The sequence below is a fragment of the Bactrocera tryoni genome, chromosome 1, assembly GCF_016617805.1.
Source record: "Bactrocera tryoni isolate S06 chromosome 1, CSIRO_BtryS06_freeze2, whole genome shotgun sequence".
Taxonomy (NCBI): domain Eukaryota; kingdom Metazoa; phylum Arthropoda; class Insecta; order Diptera; family Tephritidae; genus Bactrocera; species Bactrocera tryoni.
The window spans coordinates 15,166,330-15,184,153 of NC_052499.1; the positions used below are offsets into that span (position 1 = coordinate 15,166,330).

The 17,824-nt window shown below is 34.1% G+C and overlaps 7 protein-coding genes across 7 annotated transcripts; 5 read left to right on the top strand and 2 right to left on the bottom strand.

The window, feature by feature from the left end:
* Positions 1-32: 32 nt before the first annotated feature.
* LOC120775158 (fatty-acid amide hydrolase 2) lies at positions 33-1,954 on the top strand. Its single transcript, XM_040105201.1, has one exon. It carries the CDS (start codon positions 281-283, stop codon positions 1,844-1,846), a length of 1,566 nt encoding a protein of 521 aa, XP_039961135.1. The 5' UTR covers positions 33-280; the 3' UTR covers positions 1,847-1,954.
* Positions 1,955-2,434: 480 nt separating this feature from the next.
* Positions 2,435-4,572, top strand: LOC120775143 (transcription termination factor 5, mitochondrial). The gene is made up of 4 exons (XM_040105175.1): positions 2,435-2,747; positions 2,808-3,786; positions 3,843-4,067; positions 4,133-4,572. The coding sequence occupies exons 1-4, from the start codon at positions 2,561-2,563 to the stop codon at positions 4,434-4,436; spliced, it is 1,695 nt and encodes a 564-aa protein (XP_039961109.1). The 5' UTR covers positions 2,435-2,560; the 3' UTR covers positions 4,437-4,572.
* A 437-nt stretch (positions 4,573-5,009) lies between these two features.
* LOC120775170 (putative tRNA (cytidine(32)/guanosine(34)-2'-O)-methyltransferase 1) lies at positions 5,010-6,171 on the bottom strand. The gene is made up of 3 exons (XM_040105225.1): positions 5,942-6,171; positions 5,236-5,891; positions 5,010-5,178 (listed from the first exon to the last, which is right to left on the bottom strand). Exons 1-3 carry the CDS (start codon positions 6,060-6,062, stop codon positions 5,035-5,037), a joined length of 921 nt encoding a protein of 306 aa, XP_039961159.1. The 5' UTR covers positions 6,063-6,171; the 3' UTR covers positions 5,010-5,034.
* Positions 6,172-6,562: 391 nt separating this feature from the next.
* LOC120775163 (ribosome production factor 2 homolog) lies at positions 6,563-7,771 on the top strand. The gene is made up of 3 exons (XM_040105213.1): positions 6,563-6,674; positions 6,733-6,948; positions 7,001-7,771. The coding sequence occupies exons 1-3, from the start codon at positions 6,655-6,657 to the stop codon at positions 7,707-7,709; spliced, it is 945 nt and encodes a 314-aa protein (XP_039961147.1). The 5' UTR covers positions 6,563-6,654; the 3' UTR covers positions 7,710-7,771.
* LOC120775179 (COMM domain-containing protein 2) lies at positions 7,710-8,536 on the bottom strand. The gene has a single exon (XM_040105236.1). It carries the CDS (start codon positions 8,447-8,449, stop codon positions 7,787-7,789), a length of 663 nt encoding a protein of 220 aa, XP_039961170.1. The 5' UTR covers positions 8,450-8,536; the 3' UTR covers positions 7,710-7,786.
* Positions 8,537-8,871: 335 nt separating this feature from the next.
* Positions 8,872-11,732, top strand: LOC120782599 (ralA-binding protein 1). Its single transcript, XM_040114954.1, has 5 exons — positions 8,872-9,092; positions 9,149-9,287; positions 9,345-9,902; positions 9,960-10,265; positions 10,475-11,732. Exons 1-5 carry the CDS (start codon positions 8,993-8,995, stop codon positions 11,409-11,411), a joined length of 2,040 nt encoding a protein of 679 aa, XP_039970888.1. The 5' UTR covers positions 8,872-8,992; the 3' UTR covers positions 11,412-11,732.
* Positions 11,733-12,297: 565 nt separating this feature from the next.
* Positions 12,298-14,973, top strand: LOC120778690 (malate dehydrogenase, mitochondrial). Its single transcript, XM_040110640.1, has 4 exons — positions 12,298-12,496; positions 12,753-12,960; positions 13,892-14,088; positions 14,298-14,973. The coding sequence occupies exons 1-4, from the start codon at positions 12,431-12,433 to the stop codon at positions 14,835-14,837; spliced, it is 1,011 nt and encodes a 336-aa protein (XP_039966574.1). The 5' UTR covers positions 12,298-12,430; the 3' UTR covers positions 14,838-14,973.
* Positions 14,974-17,824: the final 2,851 nt, after the last annotated feature.

Sequence of the window (17,824 nt, forward strand, 5' to 3'; positions counted from 1 at the left end):
TATTAATGCATTCCTAATCATCATTATCTTATAGTATCATTCATACTTATTGACCATAGTGAAACCAGGTGAAACCAGCCAATTAAGTTGAATGGAGCTTCACATAAAAAAGTGCCAACGCATTTTCACACACAGTTTTTTACCTGCCTGCAATATCTGTTAATGAATAGATGCATATACATAAGTTAATGAATAGATGCATAATTACGCTGTGGTTCGTTAAAAATTCAATAGATTAAGTTTCTCGCAAATTTGCATTTCATCTTTAATCACGACAACGATGAGTGTTCCAAGAAAGTCGACCCTCTCTACACTTATACAATTGTTGCATATTATTTTGGACAAAATTTTGGAATTTATACTTGGGTGGATTCTGGGTGTTAAGCGACATGTATCAGCACCACAAAATAAGGATTACGAAGAACTACTATCGTCCAGTGCAGTGAAGCTTGCAGGCCTTATAAGGGAACGAAAATTACAATCTTATGATCTAGTTAAAGCTTATTATGAGAATTTACTTGTTGTAAATCGTGATATAAATGCTGTTGTTGACGGTCCATTTATAGAAGCAATTGAGGAAGCCAAGTTGATTGATGAACGTTTTAAAAATGGCGATATTACCGTCGAGGAGCTAAAAAAAAAACCATTTCTTGGAGTACCGTTTACTACAAAAGACAGCACTGAGGTAGAAGGCAAACTACATACACTCGGTTTGGTATCACGGCGAAATGAACGTGGTTCAAAGGATGCCGAATGTGTGCGGTTAATGAAAGAAGCTGGAGCTATATTTTTGGCAACTTCAAATGTACCAGAAGTTAATAAATGGATTGAGACCCGCAATATGTTGATCGGTCAAACTAAAAATCCATATGACTACAGACGCTCGGTTGGTGGTTCTTCGGGTGGGGAAGCTGCTTTAATCAGTGCTTGTTGTACCGCATTTGGATTGGGCACAGATATTGGTGGCAGCATTCGTATACCAGCATTCAACTGTGGAATATTCGGCCATAAACCCACCAAAGGTGTAGTCAATATGCGTGGATGTACATTTCGAAGTGGAGATGAAGAAAGCACAATGGTTGCCGCAGGACCAATGGCTCGGTATGCTGACGACTTACTTGAATTAATGAAAGTATTAACTGGTCAAAAAATGCTTAAGGAACTGCAATTAGAAGAATCAATAAATTTAAAAAGTTTGCAATATTTTTACGTACCATGTAATAACATGATACAATGTAATCCCATTGGAAACGACGAACAAAATCTCATGAAGAAAGTTTGCGAACATTTCACAAATTTATCAGGCTCCGATGTTAAATTAGCTACATTGCCGCATCTAGAAATGACCGGAAAAATGTGGCGATACTGGATGACACAAGAGCCAGCAAACTTCAACAAATTGCTGGGTAATGGAGAGACACTTAATCCATTTATCGAATTATTCAAAAAACTATTTGGGCGGAGTGACTTTACAATGGCAGCGATCTATTCCTTATTAGATGCTTTATTGCCACCAGAAAATGAACATAAAATACGGGAGGCAACAAGGATCTGTAAAGAAGCACTAGATGACCTACTCAGGGATAATGGTGTATTATTCTTCCACAGCTCACCGCGCACCGCTCCATTCCATTATTATCCTTTAGTTAAATTCACCGATTTTAGTTACTTTAGTATATTTAACGTTTTACGTGTACCAGTAACTCAAGTACCAATGGGTTTGGATTCAAGAGGCATGCCTATGGGTATCCAAGTTGTGGCTTCAGAAATGAATGATCGATTATGCTTACATGTCGCCAAGGAGTTGGAGAGAAAATTTGGAGGGTGGGTGAAACCATACAAATAAATACAATATTTCTAAATGTTGTCCAAGTGTACTTTTTACTGTGTGACCACTGAAGTTAACTTCACTTTGAAACAAAGTAAATAAAATATATCCTTTTATAGGCTAAAATAACAACTGGATGATGGGTTTATATCAAATTTAATGATTAAATAAAAATATTATATAATTAATAAATTCATATAATGTAAAAACTTGTTTTATTTACTTCAGTTATTGTATTGTTCTAGTTCTACTAATTAAGTTGGTAAAACATCTAATAATTAACACAAAAATAAATTAAAGAAATAGGAGCAAACTTTCAAATTACGATAAGAGAAGTCGACCAAGTCTATAATTAGAATTTAGGCTGTGTGCCAACAGGTAAATTTTGTGTCTTATTTCGAGTCTGAAATTTTGCCAAATGAAATTCAAAAAACATTATTGTCAAGAACTATCTCTTACATACATATGTATCTATTTAATATAATCAGAAAAAACAAAGGAATCAAATATTTTACTATTATATCCTAAAATTTCAAACTTTTAACCGGTTTGCACATAACCTTAGTGATAAAATTGAAAATGAATAAACATAAATAAAAAATTAACAAACAGCTGCTTTCCTATCGGCTTTATACTGAAGACCTATAAGCCAAAACAACAGGAATAATACAATATATTTTCAATATTGATTTTCAAACCTAAAAACATAATTATAAGTGACATAAATGTATTATGTTGCGCACCAATCAAAATGTAGCGTCTCAATTATTGAAGCAGTTTGTTACGAGGCAAAGAAATTATGCGACGAAGTCACGACAGAGTAAAAAGGCGCAAATCCAACTTCCACCAGATAACTCGAATGGCCTAGATGTTCCTGTGGAGGAAACCATAAACGCCCACTTTTTAAAACGGGAAATAGGTTAGTGTTTACAACACAAACGGTGCTAATTTTCAGAACTTAATGATACTAATTTTTTAGGCTCTACCCATCGTAAATGGAGTAGCATACTTATCAAGTATCCGGAATTGAAAACTATAAAAAGGCAAGATGCCGTAAATACGGTAAAGGTTTTAAAAATGATGAATTTTGATGTAGAAACCATACTCCAAAAGCCGGTTGTGTTACATCAAAATGCCCTTACATTGGAGAATCGCTACGAAGTTCTTCATGAATGTGGTTTTCAACCCATTACTCTTATATTGCTATCAAAATTTGTAACAGTTATTAACAAAACTGTCTCAATGTTGAAATCATATGGTTATATACCCTTTGAAGTGAATGTTTTGCAGAACTTGTGTAATTCTTTTAGTAACGTAGAATTATCTGTGAAAACATTTACAGAACTGAACGAGGGTATGCATATAAAACATATGCGGGAATGCATACTAAATGCTTACCTTCGACAAGTTTTGGACATGAACGATAATGATATAAAAAAGTTATGGCAAGTGTATTACCGCGTTCGGCATCGTAGTTTCAAGTCGGTTCAATCAGTAGTAAAGGTGCTACTCGAAGATCTACAATTTCCAAAAGAGCGTATAATAAAGAATGCTTTCTTACTTCACGGTGATGCCGACAACATGAGTAGAATAATTACCGAAATAAAACGAATAGACGGTCAAGATATGCGTGAAATTGTATACCGACGCCCAAAGATTTTGATGTCTTCCTGTGATGGATTATTAAAAACACTTGAAAATGTTAAAGTCTTCGGCATACATGAATCGGCAATAACGAAATGTTTGGAAATTCTAACACTTGGACCTGATACCGTACTGGAGCGCTTGAAAGATTTGAATACAATTGATGAATTCAAAGTTTTGGGCACCAATCCACGAGTGCTGCGTCTTGTACATTACCAAAACAAAGCTCGCTTACGTTTGGAATACTTGAATCAACTAAAAGTGCGTTGCGCTTCGCTACACATTCTTTCTGGAGGATCGGAGAAATTCGCTAAGTTTGTATATTATCTTTACAATTCTTTAAAATTAAATTAAAACAACTTTTTTTAAGGTTTGCACGTGAAGGTGTAGATCGCACAAAAGGCCGAGATGTTGTAGTTTACTTGGCAAATATAATGAAGGAAGACGAAAATTATATACGCGCATTACTTTCCAGACATCCCAATTGGTGCCATATTCCTGTATTGCAAGTTAAGCAATGTTACGATTTTTTGCGTTCAAAGAAATTTCCAATATTGGCAATATGTAATAATATACATCTACTTTTGTACCCCATGTAAGCCATTTATACAAAATAGTTTTTCTAATGTTCATTAATGATATAACTTTAATACTGTTTAGACAACGAATTGAAGAAAAACTTAACGAACTTCATGAACCAGAATGTCTTGAGGGATTACACTTGCCGGTGGATAACATTTATGATTTGGATAACAATCAAATGCTCACACTTATCCTTTATTTAATCGAATGCGAATTTCATTTTACCGGAGATGGCATTTGGACGGAACAGCAAACACAGCCTGTAGAAAATTTTAATAACTTACTTCCTGATTTTCCAGAGAGTTTAAATAAAATTTACAAATATGGAATTAAGCCCAGCCGAGCAAACCAATTAGCCAATAAGCCCATAGAACTGAGATAACCATGGCACAAAACTGATACAACAAGTTTAGTAATATATCAATTTGATAGAAATCGTTGTAATTTCCTAAATTTTTCTGAATATATGAGAATATCATGAAATTATTTAAATAAATCGAATTATATGAATATGTATACACACATATCCCGAAGATTGGAAAGTTAGTAAAAATCCGTACCAAAGAGCCATTGAACTTAATTCATATTTTTTTCATATTGACCTCGATGTCAAAATTGCGTCGAATTGTTCCACATCTCCGAATTTTTGGGATCTACAATTTTCTTTTCTCAGGAAAAAAAAAACTTCCAGTAAGAAAAAATGTTGAGAAACTTAACGCTACCACAGCAAAAAGTAGTTCAATAAACTACCCACATCCCATAAAATGTTTGCTGTGGTACCGTTAATACATAGGTACCAAATTTATGGATGATGAAAAATTAATCGCCAGAACTATGGACTTCTGTCAAGCAAATAAATCTCTCGCTATAAAAATAGTGAATATTTTGTATTTTTAAACGGCATGATCTTTTCATAGGCATTCCTCCTGTTATATGCAAATCATTTTTGCTACAATTTTTAGAATGAAACATTCATAGCTTTATTTCTCTTCATCTTCATGTTTAACAGTTATGGCTGAATGTTTGATCGAACAATTTTTAAGTTTTTCTAAAATTTCCTTGTAAGCTGGAGAAATAGGTTTTTGTACTACCTCCTTATATGTGTATTCCGAGTCTTCGTTGAGCTGCAGAAAAAAAAAATGTGTTAATATTAATGTTTACAAAATATAATACATAATTACATTTAAACTGTACGACATATCTGAATCGAATCCACGCATATCGCCGCACACAACAAACGGAATAAGTTTGTGATTTACACTCGAGTTTGTTTCATCTACTATTACTTGTACGTTATCAACCATTGGGTTTATCATTTGTGGAATATAACCGTCTGGGCAACGATAATTTTGACACACTACAAACGCTTCAATACTAGAATTTCTTGAGCTAGCTGGTTTGGCTATGGATACTTTCTCAAAGAAAATACGTAGTTGGGAATATAGCAAATTTGTGTCTTTACCGCGAAAAATCTTGGCAATGAAATTTCCACCTGTCATCAACACGTGTGTGGTAATACTAAGTGCAGCTAATAGCAACTGACTCTGGATGTATTCGTCGATATCGTGAAGACCGGTAACATCAGGTGCTCCATCACATATAACTAATTGTGCCTTTTGTGATTCACCGCCGAAATGATCAATTATGGCCTGCGCCGTACTTAATTTAGTTATATCGCCTTGGATCTGTGTAACACCAGGCAAGGGTGCCATAGCTTGTAAATCCACGGCTATGATTTTTACCTCCTCGTTGTCAGTGCGATTCTCGTAGAGACGTTTTGAAAGTACTTGGGTCCAACTGCCCGGCGCAGCACATAAGTCAACGGCTCGTGTTACATCTTATGAAGAAATATATGTAACTAATATTTGTAGAGAAACAAATACAAACCTTTCAATATGTGAAATTTTTCATCGATCTGTAGCAATTTAAATGCGCTTCTAGCACGCCATCCCTCTTCTTTCGCTAAACGATAATATATATCTCTTTTATCTTTTGAGGTCTTTCCCATTGTATATTATAAAACAAACTTCCTAAGGTAATAGATATTGTAAAAATTATATTAAAAAGTTCTGCAAATCGATTTAAAACAGATAACAAGGATGATAGATGTATTGTAATTCCATCATTCTTGTAAGGCAGAATTTTTAAACTCTTGTAACATGTTGCTATAGAGTATAATAGTTTTGCTCACCTAACAGTTGTGCTTATCAACAATATATATTTATATATTTATTTATATATATATATGTATATAATTGCTTAGATTCCGATTCTCTGGTTGACGTTATACATCTTAAGGCATTTCCCTGGCTATGATTCTTGCAATTTGGAAGAGCGTTCGGTTTTACTCGAATTTAGGGCTTCCTTACTAGTTCATTTTTGCTTTAGCATTTCTATCATTCTTGATCTCAGACAATGTCGTAGTTTTGACGTTCTCTGCAATTATACTCAACTAAACATTAAAAACGAACGAAACTATTAAAAACGTCAAAATATTTGTAACTTGAGTTGTCAAAATCAACCAGCACGTGTAGTTACGCGGTATATGTTAGCACTTAGTTTACTTTGCTTTTTGTGGAAAATATAAATAAGAACTAAAGATGTCTCTAATGCGGATAAGGTAGACTATGGAAGAAGGTTTTATTATTTATGTTAACATTTTTATTTCCATTATTTAGGAAACCGAAAACCCGTAAGGGAAAGCAAATATTGTTGAGCCGCGAACCGCAGCTTATAGAGCCAACACGTACTATGCTTTTCATTGATGGTCGCAAATGCGGCGGAGATATAAAATCTTGCATGAAGGATCTTCAGCAGCTACGTAAGCCTCTCGTAAAAATTTTAAATCGTAAAAACGATATTACTCCCTTCGATGATCCATCCTCTTTGGAATTGTGAGTTCCTTTTTTTGCAATTACTATACTTGTACTAACATATTTACCATAGTTTGACAATGAAAAATGACTGTGCGCTATTTGCATTCGGCTCGACATCAAAAAAGAGGCCAAATAATTTAATTCTTGGACGTCTTTTCGAAAACGAAATATTGGATATGATTGAATTGGGCATAAAGCATTACACTTCAATGCCTGAATTTAAAACAGAAAAAATCGGTACAAATGTAAAACCATGCCTCATTTTCAATGGGCCACGTTGGAATCAGACTGAAGAATTACGCCGTCTTAGAAACTTGTTAATAGATACATTCCATAAAGATAAAGTAGACGCTATTCGTCTGCAGGGAGTTGAACATGTAGTCAGTTTCACATGTACAGAAGATTTAACCATCTTGATGAGATCTTATAAAATAATGTTAAAAAAATCGGGTCAAAAGACACCTCGTATTGAACTTGTAGAAATTGGCCCTTCCGCCGACTTTTCAATTCGTCGAACAAAAATCGCTTCGGAAGATCTTTACAAACAGGCCAGGAAACAACCAAAACAGTTGCAACCGAAAAAGAAGAAGAACGTGACATATGATGAATTGGGAAATACACATGGACGTGTCCATTTAGGAAAACAAAATGTAACGAAGATACAAACGCGTCGTGTAAAGGGATTGAAGAAAACGCCAGAGGAAAAGCGCGAGAGCAGGCAGAAAAAGAAAGAACTGATAAAAGCAGCTGCCAAAGAACTACTGAAAAATGCAGAATAGTAAAAATATGTCTATTTATTATAGTAGATTTTAATTTTAATAAAATAGTTTTAAAGTTGTAATATTAAAATTGCTTATCAATGAATTCCACTAACGATGTTACGTATACGTCTGCTCTTCGATTCATAAAGAGCTGTTTCTAATACTTGTATCATATGGACTAAACTACTCAAATCGGTTTGCACCAACAGATCCTTGCGATTTCGTCTTTCATCCGAATGTATCGCCTGATCTCCATCTTCGAGAAGGTCTCTGTTTTCATTTTTCGGTTCGGTGTGTAAATATAACTTCATTGTTACTCGTATACTACTTTGCCGTAAGAGGCTTCGTGTAGCTAAACGCACCTCCAAACGCCATTCAATATTAACCAAACGATACGCTCGAATATTAGCAGTTTTGATGGACCCCTCAATAAAATGTCGTTTGCTGCTTACAAATTGTGACAACACTTGCATGACGTCATTACTATAGCCTTCCTCCTGTTGCAAACATTGCAGGTCGGACTCACTAGCATTCCCTTTAGTGGCATTAATGAGTAAGGCAATTAGTGCCTCAACTGCTTTTTGTACCACACCTGTATCTGTAGAATATTTTTCAGCAAGATACTGATAACGTTGAGTATTCGGACCAAGAGACAAGTACTCAAATGCTGCTTTGCATAGCTCCACAACATCCTCTGAACCACGATGGCGTAATAGTTCTAAATGCCTCCTTTGATCTGTTTTTAAGTTTAATAACATTTTAGTTTAAATTTTTCCAAAACGCAGTACAAGATTATATTTCCACTATTTTACCAAAAACAACCAAACTACAAATGTTGTTTACAAGTCATTGTAATCCATTCAAAACACAGCTGTTAACTTCGCCGTATTAACCCTTGCATACTAGTGTAAGAAAAATACCGATCATCTTCTAGACTCAATCATATAACAAGTAATTTTTTTTTAATCCCATTATCTATACAATAATCTTTACGATTAATCAAAACTGAGATAATATCTTATAAATTCTTTAAAAAAATTTGATTTAAAACTTTTTGTGCAGATATGTGAACCTCCTTTAAATATAACATATTTATTTACTCTCTTAAGTGCCGATGGGGCCCGTTTAGAAGAGTGCTATAGGTTGTTTACCTATATTACCAATTGACAGCTGTTCTGTTGACAATTGAGAACTATATAAATTTTTTCTGTTGTATTGTAAATGAAAAAGTTCTTGTTTAATAATAAATATCACGGATAAATTATCTCTGACAAATATAATAGTGGTTCCATAAACAAATTATGGATTTCGACAGCCCAGATGTTGAGAAAGATTTCCCTGGTTTATATGCTTCTGAAAGTGGGGATGGAAAATCCAAAAAGAGTAAAGAAGATAGTGATTGTAAGTGTATATGCACTTTTTAAATAAATAAAAATAATTAAATAACTTTTCTGCAGATAGTGAGGGTGAACACGATAAAGTAAGTAAAAAAGATCTACTAATTGGTAGGCGTAAAGATAAAAAGGAAAAGGGCAAGGACCGGGGATATGCAGCTTTAGAAGGTGAAAGCTCTCCAGAAGAGGAGTTGGATACGAAGTAAGTTAATGTCCTTCATGTAAATTCTTATCATAATGACATTGAATATTTAATTAGAAGTCCTTCGAAGTCAAAAAAGTTGAAAACGTTTAAATTCAGTTCGTCCAAAAGCAAGGAGAAACGAGAAAAGTCGCGTGATAAAGATAAATCAGAGAGGGAGTCCCGGGAGGAAGAAAAGCCAAAGGAAAAAGAGAAGACTGAAAAAGAAAAGGAACTCAAAAAAAGAGATAAAGAACGTAAGGAAAAAGAAAGGAAAGAGAAAACCAAGGATAAGGATAAAGAAAAGGAAAAAAAGGACAAGAAAGTTAAGCAGACCAGCAATGCTTCTGAAGAATTGTTTGAATTGGGCGATGTTCAGCCTGTTTTTGGTGTATCAATTAGTCTAGCCACTGAACGGAGTCGCTGCCATGATGGTGTTAATTTACCTCTTGTTGTGCGCGATTGTATTGATTACCTTCAGGAGCACGCATTGAAGAATGATCAAATATACAAGGTAGAACCATTGAAGACACGCGTACAACACTTTAAAAGACTGTATAATAACAGAGAACGGCAAACAGATACAGATGAACTCGATATAGCAACAGCATGTGCTTTATTGAAGTTATTTTTACGGTAATAAAAGGCGAATATGTCAAAATTAGAATTATTATAATATGCTCATTCTTCTAGAGAACTGCCAGAACCGGTTTTGACCACAGACTTAATATCTAATTTTGAGGATGCAGCATCAATTAACTCCCAGATTAAACAAGATGAGCTTAAAAAATTACTTGAACTACTACCCAGTTGCAACAGAACTCTACTCACTTGGATAATACTACATTTTGATTCGGTAATTAAACATGGCAAGCACAATAAATTAACGATTGAATCATTGGCGATGCTATTAAGTCCCCCTATGCAGATGTCACATCGTTTATTAGTTGCATTTTTATCTCACACTGGAATTTTGTTTACAAATGTATCCCTTATCAAGTAAGTAAATCAGATATGAGTATTCTTTAGCAAATTGATGATAAGATAATCTATGTGTAACATAATAAAGTGATCAGTTAGAATTCCTCGCCTCAAATAATGTTGCCAAGACGGAAGCCTAATGGCTTTAATAGATTTTTTAAATTGTTTATTAAGTAAGACGTGCGAAGGACAATATGTTTTGCTATATCAAATAATTTTTTTTACAGATACGTACCACCAATAACACCATCTAGCCCAAAGCTTCCAGAAACTGCGGAAGATATTCAAATAGAGCTACGGAAGCAAGAAAGCTTGCTTACACAGATTCATGCCGAAATGAATGCTGGATTTATTTCCAAAAAACGAGAAGAACAGTTGTGGGAAGTGCAGCGAATTATCACACAGCTTAAGCGTAAGTTACGTAGTTTTGAGAAGCGACAGGAGAAATCAATGGAGGAATCACAAACAGTCCCAACAAATGTATTACAAAATACCAGTGATGCCACTGATTCCAGCACCATAGTCCAACGGGGGCAAAATATGTTCAAGGAAGTCGATAATAGCTTGGTGAACCAAAACATGAACAGTAGCCACACAGAAGAACAAGTTTCGAATGTTGCTAATATTGAATCGCCTGAAATAACAAAGGCAAAATCTTCCATAACGCTTACTGTCAAAACACCAGTTATGCAGGAAGAATCAGAAAAGGTTCCAGAACCGGAAGAATCATCGATCAATGTAGATGATTCACATCCTGATGGGATTTACATTGATGAAGAATTGTCGTTCTTAATGGTGCCTAAAACTCATCCTGATTATTCTCAACTGATTCGTCTGCAACTAGAAAATCGTGAATTACTTCTTTGGAAGGAACAATTGCAAGCTCGTATAACTGCTGAGCGTGCTGAAGTCTTGCGACTTAAGCAGCAATATCAGCAGCAGATTGCTGCAGCAGGCGCCAGTAAGAGTGATATTCCTAGTACAGCTTCTGCCATTTCAGACGATGTTGCTGGAGGTGATGATGGTTATGAAAAAATAATAGAGCACTATGTACGAGAAAATGCCCTGTTGGAACAAAAAAAAGAAATACTTGCAAGAGAACTGTTTGATGAAAAGCGCGAATGCATTACTATGCAGGTTGAGTTGGAACTGCAAAACTTTTAAACAAACGATCCAATAAGTAGATTTACATACATACAAACACAGATGTTAAATTTTTATTATACATCTAAATTACGCACGTATCATTGTTACAAAATGTTTACTTTATTTATCTGTAGCAATTTTATCCCACAGCCATACAGTATATCCTTTGAATTTGTGATTGCTTTTGATTTTCTTTAACCTATATACATACATACTATATAGAACATAACAAATATACAATTCACAAACTAATTAAAATTGCAAAACTATATTGTATTTATCTATATACCATAAGAGCACTATTGAGATTATAAATATGATGTTACAAATACAATAAAATTAATCGAATATTTAAAAAAATATTTCAATTATTTAATACATATAGAGAAAAAACGTTATCTTTGCTTGAACTGAAACTATAATACCTTTCACAAATGCAAAAGAATCTGTTCAAGAACTTGATTTTGATCAGTGCGCTTATACCCTTTCCTTGGACAATAATTCATGCTAAATTTCCTGAAGATACCTACATACATATGTATTTAGACCTTAGAGAACAGTCTAATTAAAATTAATGCGTCTAATTAGTGAACTGTCAAAGTCTGATATTTCGAATTATTAAATTTTAATCCAGAGAATTGCGTATATGTACATACATAGGTATTTCCAATTTTAAATCATTAGTTAATTATATATTTGTAATATTAAAATGCCGCCAACTTCAAGGGCTCTGAATGTAAATAAGTATATAGGAAATATGGAAACGTCAAAAGTTTATCTAGTACATAGTTCTTGATTGCGCAGTCGCCGGCTTCTCTGCTGCGTATGTCAAATGTACCTTTCGTATACTCATATCGTATACAACATGCTGTTGTTGTTGTTATTGGGGCTTAGTCGACTTCGCCGCTTTCATACTTGCAAATTTATTTTAGAAGGCAGAAAAGTTTCCACCAACGTGAGTGTTTGTGCATAATCAGCAGCCAGCGAAGCAGGGAAAGATTGTTACGGAAGTCTCTAACTTTATTACACAAATCGAAATGTTGAAGCAAGTAACCAAACAATTGGCCATCCAATCCGTGAGGGGGTTTGCTACCACAAAGCAAGTGAGTACCAATTTATTTAATGCAAAATATATAAGACCAGAGAAAGATAGGCAACGGTTGAATTGTCAAGTACTCGCTGTTTACGTAATCGACAAACGTAATATGTACATACATATGTATGCATATTTATTTGACTTATTGCACTTTAACTATACTTGTTTTATAATTTAGTCGTGAAATATGCACACACCTACATACATACAAATGTAGGAATCTAATATATTGTAGTATTAAAATAACTGAATTTATTTTATAGAACAACTTCAAGGTCACCGTATGCGGCGCCTCAGGTGGCATCGGCCAGCCACTTTCGCTGTTGTTGAAGAACAATCCTTTGGTCTCCAATTTGGCCCTGTATGATATTGTACATACACCTGGAGTGGCTGCCGATTTGTCACACATTGACACTCAAAGCACGACTGAAGGCCACATGGGCGCAGATCAGTTGGGCAAAGCGTTAAAAAGTAAGTTTTTTACAGAGTAGGGTTAATCCGAGCCCATTTTTATACTTTTTTTTAATGATACAGTTATTTTTAAAAACCAATGCTACATTATAGTATGACATTTGATGAATATTATGTTAAATTTTCAAAGAGAAATGTTTAAAAATACGACAATGGCAACAACATTTCTTGAGCCTCTTGGATAGAAGTTGAATTGCGGTGAATCTCATAGTCAATCTGAAATCAAAAATTCAAAATTATGTCGTTAGATAATCGATCTTAAATTTTCACTTTGTGACAAACCCGGATCTGTTGTGAAAAAACTGGTTACATTTTTTTTTATTATATTCTGAAAAATGTGTAGAAATTTGGAAAAAAAAAATCTCCAGTGTTACCTCGTAAATGATGTATAAAAATAGTGTTTCAAAAGGATCGGTGCAGTAATTTCGAAGTTAAGAGGGGCACTGACTTTGAAAATGTTAGTTGTGGAGTAACAAGAAACGAAAATATGTATAATATTCTTTATTGAGGTTAGTTCATCGACAGCATTTAACAATTAGTATATACACTTTTCAATTAAAATAGTCTGAGTAGTTAGCTAAAAAAATAAAAATATAAAAACATTTTTCTAATCTAAGAAGGTATGATTAACAATGGTTGCAAAAGTTCAAACGGATTTTCGTATATGAATATGGACACTTATGTTTATGCATACATACATATACGAACTTTGATAAGATAGGTAAAATGTAAAAAAAAAATACTGCAGTATCTCAGTATCATGTGCTATCGTTTTCCATAGCAGCAGTGTGTGCATATGGAAATATGTTTATAATGTACAAACTTACATCAATATTATAGGTACACTTATTTTGAACAAGGATATGCATTAAAAAGCTATATAGCAGAAACTATATTAACTTTCATTTACTCCATGTATTTTCCTTTAAAGATGCTGATGTTGTCGTTATACCTGCTGGTGTTCCACGCAAGCCAGGCATGACACGTGATGATCTTTTCAATGTTAACGCCGGTATCATCCGCGATATTGCCAACGAAATTTCCAAAAGCTGCCCAAAGGCACTAGTGGCCATCATCACCAACCCTGTTAATACCTGCGTTCCAATCGCTGCTGAGATTCTGAAAAAGGTAAGATATATACATATATATGTATGTAAAATATCGCATATACATACATATGTATGTATAAATTTTATCAAACATATTTTATATATTCAATAAAGAAAGAAATAATAGCAATTTATTTTCTCATTTCATATTATACACAACCATTTATAAGCAAAAGTTGTTATGCAATGAAAAAGTAATCCATACTAATACGAGTTATAAAATTTCAGGCCGGCGTATATGATCCTAAACGTTTATTTGGCGTATCTACTTTGGATGTAGTGCGTGCACGCGCCTTTATCGGTGCCGCTTTGGGTGTTAACCCACAGCAGGTAGATATTCCAGTTATCGGTGGACATTCCGGTGTTACCATTCTTCCCATCATCTCACAATGCCAACCCGCTTTTAAGGGAGATCAGGCAACCATTGAGAAATTGACTGTACGCATTCAGGAGGCCGGTACTGAAGTCGTAAGAGCCAAAGCTGGCGCCGGTTCGGCAACACTTTCCATGGCATACGCTGGTGCGCGTTTCGCCGGCTCCCTGCTGAAAGGCTTGAATGGCGAGAAGGGCGTTGTAGAGTGCTCGTACGTGCAATCTGATATTACTGAAGCGACATTCTTTTCCACTCCATTGATATTGGGAAAGAATGGTCTGCAAGAGAATTTGGGTCTACCCAAATTGAATGATTTCGAAAAGAAGTTGTTGGCAGCTGCATTGCCTGAGCTGAAGAAGAACATCCAAAAGGGTATTGAATTCGCCAATGCTTAAGCGAAATCCCTCCTCAGCACTTAGTTTTTCGGACACATGAATATTCTGCCACATCCATCATCTCCGAAATAAAATTGATGGCATGAACATATTCGATGTATTATGTAACATTTTAATAAAAAAAACTTAAGTTCAATGGTCTCTACAAAATATCTAAAAATAAATAAAAAAACGATTGGTAGTACAAAGAAAACATTTAAATAGAAATATAATTAATATCTAATAGACATGGTAATATTTGATAATATGGGAAATTACAATAGCTTCCTTTTTTCTCACAGTTGTTATGTTAATAGTTTAAATTTTAATTAGCTACGGTCACAATCCGTTGTCAAAAAATACCCATATAAACGATGAACGATCAAAATCAAGTCTTTGTATGGAAAATTTCTTTGTTTGACAAAATAACGAACAAATTGTTTAGATCGGACTACTATAGCATATTGCTACCATACAAACTTATCGACCAAAAACAAGTTTTTTTATGGAAAACTTTTTATTTTGTGAAGGGTACTGAAGCAATCGAAGTTAACATGTTTTCTGTTTTTCCTAACGGATGACATAATGCTGTTATAATTTAAACCAAATACAAGCAAATAAAATAGGTCTGGGATAAGCAAGAATGCCCCTAAGAATCGTATGTATGTACAAACTTCTGCATATACCATACAAGTATGTGCCGTATTTCTAAAGATGGTGTATATTAGAAAAATAAATACAATTACAAGAGTTTCTTTTTCCCACTTACACAGAGAAATATAATAAATGATGCTTCGAAAAGTTATTTTAAGAGAAACCATTTATTTGTTGTATTATAAAGTGAAACTTAATTACCCAAAAATTTATTATTTAGTCATGGCCAAAAGCACAGCACTTTTCCGACTGAGATTTACTTTTATTTAAAATTATTAGGTTTTTACGCATTTTCAATATTCACAATCCGGCAGCAACTCAACACTAACAATAACAAAACGAATAGGAATTTTGAGTTGCTATTTTTCATATCAGCAGGCATACTACTACTATATATGCAAATAACATATGTAAGTATGCATGTATGTAGCGGTGTAAGCAAATGTAAACAGGAAAGACTTTGCGGCAGTTAGAGCTTGTAAAAACAAGCTACTCATGTAATACACTTACATGTGATTTAAAACTTTTAGTTATATTCACTATAAAAAACAATCACATAATGGCATTACTATTACATTTCCATAAATATTTTACGATGTGGTTGATTCGGAGTGGGTTTTATACTAAGATGTAAAATGACATTTCTCTCGGTGTATGACACACATACACTTGAAAACTCTTTACATGTACTATATATATGCACCAACACAGATGCAATCAATTAAGCTCAGTTAAAATCAATTAAGCATCCCCCATGGAGAGCTTGTTTACCCGCTCACTGCCGGCATGTGGATTTGGTGACGTGAATGCCCGAATTCGGGAAAGTGTGAGTTTTGTAATTGTTTTATTTCACTATTTTTCATCAGCCGCATGCAAATACCAACATTTTTTACGCATATTTACATACACTTACATACGAACGTACATTTTTTTTATTAAAAAGCGAAAAATAATTACTTTTTTATTAACAGACCATGGACCAAGAAATGGAATTTATGTAATAATATTTTTCAACAAATACAATTTTTTAACAATAACGATTTCTTAATGTTTCAAATTAAGAATATGAATTTGTACATACATATGTACATATCGTCACCTGAAATGCAAGTTAACGTAACAACATTTTCGGAAATTTACAGTGGCATGAATTAAACACGACATAAAATGGAGCATGAGTGAAAAAAGTTTTTAATATGTATTGGTTAAAACTGGTTTATATCTGAGCTCAGAACCTGAAAATGTTTGACATATGTAATATTATGTAAGTAATTTGAAGTAGTGAATCATAATCAATAAAACACTCAATTTCGAATTTTTTGATGAAACGTTATTTTGCATTTCAGGTGACGATATGTACATATGTATAAGGTCTAGAAAAGAAATATCTTATTTCGACATTAAATTAAAAGTTTTATTTAGCATAATTAAAAATATTATATTTAAGTGAACGCTTTTATAGGAACCCTCGCCCCTATTGGCAAACTACTGAGACAGTCGATTTTCATAAGCTTCTCTTGAAGCGAATTTTTTGCCAGAAAAATCATTCGCTATAGACAGGAACCGGTAGTAACCAAATTATAACGTGGATGCATAGAAACATTCCAACCCAGTAGAAGATGTTTCCCTTACTGGCTTGGTCACCGCGATTCGACCACTACCGTCTTCGCTTAACATTGTCGTAAGTGACGCACTTTTTATCATCAGTTACCTGTGTACATCCGCTTTAGATCGAATTAGACTTCGACTGGTCTCTATGGATGTTGAGAAGAGCAAGGCCGTTCAATCTGTCTTCGATAGTCGCATTCCGCGAGTAAGTTTACTGACTACGAATTTGCGAAACTGATCTTTTACTAGGAGCGATTGATATATTATATGATATATTGAGATATCGATGCACAGTTGTGTAAAACTTTTTTATCAAAACTATTTAGGATTGCAATGACTGTTTTTGGTTCTTTCTGATTTATGTTACTATCCTCGAACAGAAACTGAAATTCAAATTGTTTTAATTCTATAGAAACATTTATTAATTTAGGAATTTTTCGAACTCAAAAGACAATCGATACACTATCGAATGAACTATGCAATATCGTCGTTAACGATTCACCGCTAAAATAGAACACCCGCGATTTAAACCTCTTTGGCTTACGCCCCTTCTAGTGAATACGGCGGTTGAGCAGTAACTCTTGCTTAAGGTTTCAAAGTCATATGGGGTCTAAAGCAAGTTTTCACCCGATTTTATAAATTTTAGGCACAAAATAAAAGATGACACATTTGGCTATAAATGTGGTATAAAGTCAACTGGAAGTTCGAAAATCTTTCTATTAGGTATATGGGGGCTTCAGAAATTA

Excerpts from the sequence above, each read along its gene's own strand:
- LOC120775158 (XM_040105201.1), top strand. The coding sequence starts at position 281 with ATGAGTGTTCCAAGAAAGTCGACCCTCTCTACACTTATACAATTGTTG.
- LOC120775143 (XM_040105175.1), top strand. The coding sequence starts at position 2,561 with ATGTTGCGCACCAATCAAAATGTAGCGTCTCAATTATTGAAGCAGTTT. Across the intron at positions 3,787-3,842 it reads GGATCGGAGAAATTCGCTAA|GTTTGCACGTGAAGGTGTAG; the intron begins GTTTGTATATTA and ends ACTTTTTTTAAG. Across the intron at positions 4,068-4,132 it reads CATCTACTTTTGTACCCCAT|ACAACGAATTGAAGAAAAAC; the intron begins GTAAGCCATTTA and ends AATACTGTTTAG.
- LOC120775170 (XM_040105225.1), bottom strand. The coding sequence starts at position 6,062 with ATGGGAAAGACCTCAAAAGATAAAAGAGATATATATTATCGTTTAGCG. Across the intron at positions 5,892-5,941 it reads AAAATTTCACATATTGAAAG|ATGTAACACGAGCCGTTGAC; the intron begins GTTTGTATTTGT and ends TTTCTTCATAAG. Across the intron at positions 5,179-5,235 it reads ATATGTCGTACAGTTTAAAT|CTCAACGAAGACTCGGAATA; the intron begins GTAATTATGTAT and ends TTTTTTCTGCAG.
- LOC120775163 (XM_040105213.1), top strand. The coding sequence starts at position 6,655 with ATGTCTCTAATGCGGATAAG. Across the intron at positions 6,675-6,732 it reads ATGTCTCTAATGCGGATAAG|GAAACCGAAAACCCGTAAGG; the intron begins GTAGACTATGGA and ends TCCATTATTTAG. Across the intron at positions 6,949-7,000 it reads GATCCATCCTCTTTGGAATT|TTTGACAATGAAAAATGACT; the intron begins GTGAGTTCCTTT and ends TATTTACCATAG.
- LOC120775179 (XM_040105236.1), bottom strand. The coding sequence starts at position 8,449 with ATGTTATTAAACTTAAAAACAGATCAAAGGAGGCATTTAGAACTATTA.
- LOC120782599 (XM_040114954.1), top strand. The coding sequence starts at position 8,993 with ATGGATTTCGACAGCCCAGATGTTGAGAAAGATTTCCCTGGTTTATAT. Across the intron at positions 9,093-9,148 it reads GAGTAAAGAAGATAGTGATT|ATAGTGAGGGTGAACACGAT; the intron begins GTAAGTGTATAT and ends ACTTTTCTGCAG. Across the intron at positions 9,903-9,959 it reads TTATTGAAGTTATTTTTACG|AGAACTGCCAGAACCGGTTT; the intron begins GTAATAAAAGGC and ends TCATTCTTCTAG.
- LOC120778690 (XM_040110640.1), top strand. The coding sequence starts at position 12,431 with ATGTTGAAGCAAGTAACCAAACAATTGGCCATCCAATCCGTGAGGGGG. Across the intron at positions 12,961-13,891 it reads GTTGGGCAAAGCGTTAAAAA|ATGCTGATGTTGTCGTTATA; the intron begins GTAAGTTTTTTA and ends TTTCCTTTAAAG. Across the intron at positions 14,089-14,297 it reads CTGCTGAGATTCTGAAAAAG|GCCGGCGTATATGATCCTAA; the intron begins GTAAGATATATA and ends ATAAAATTTCAG.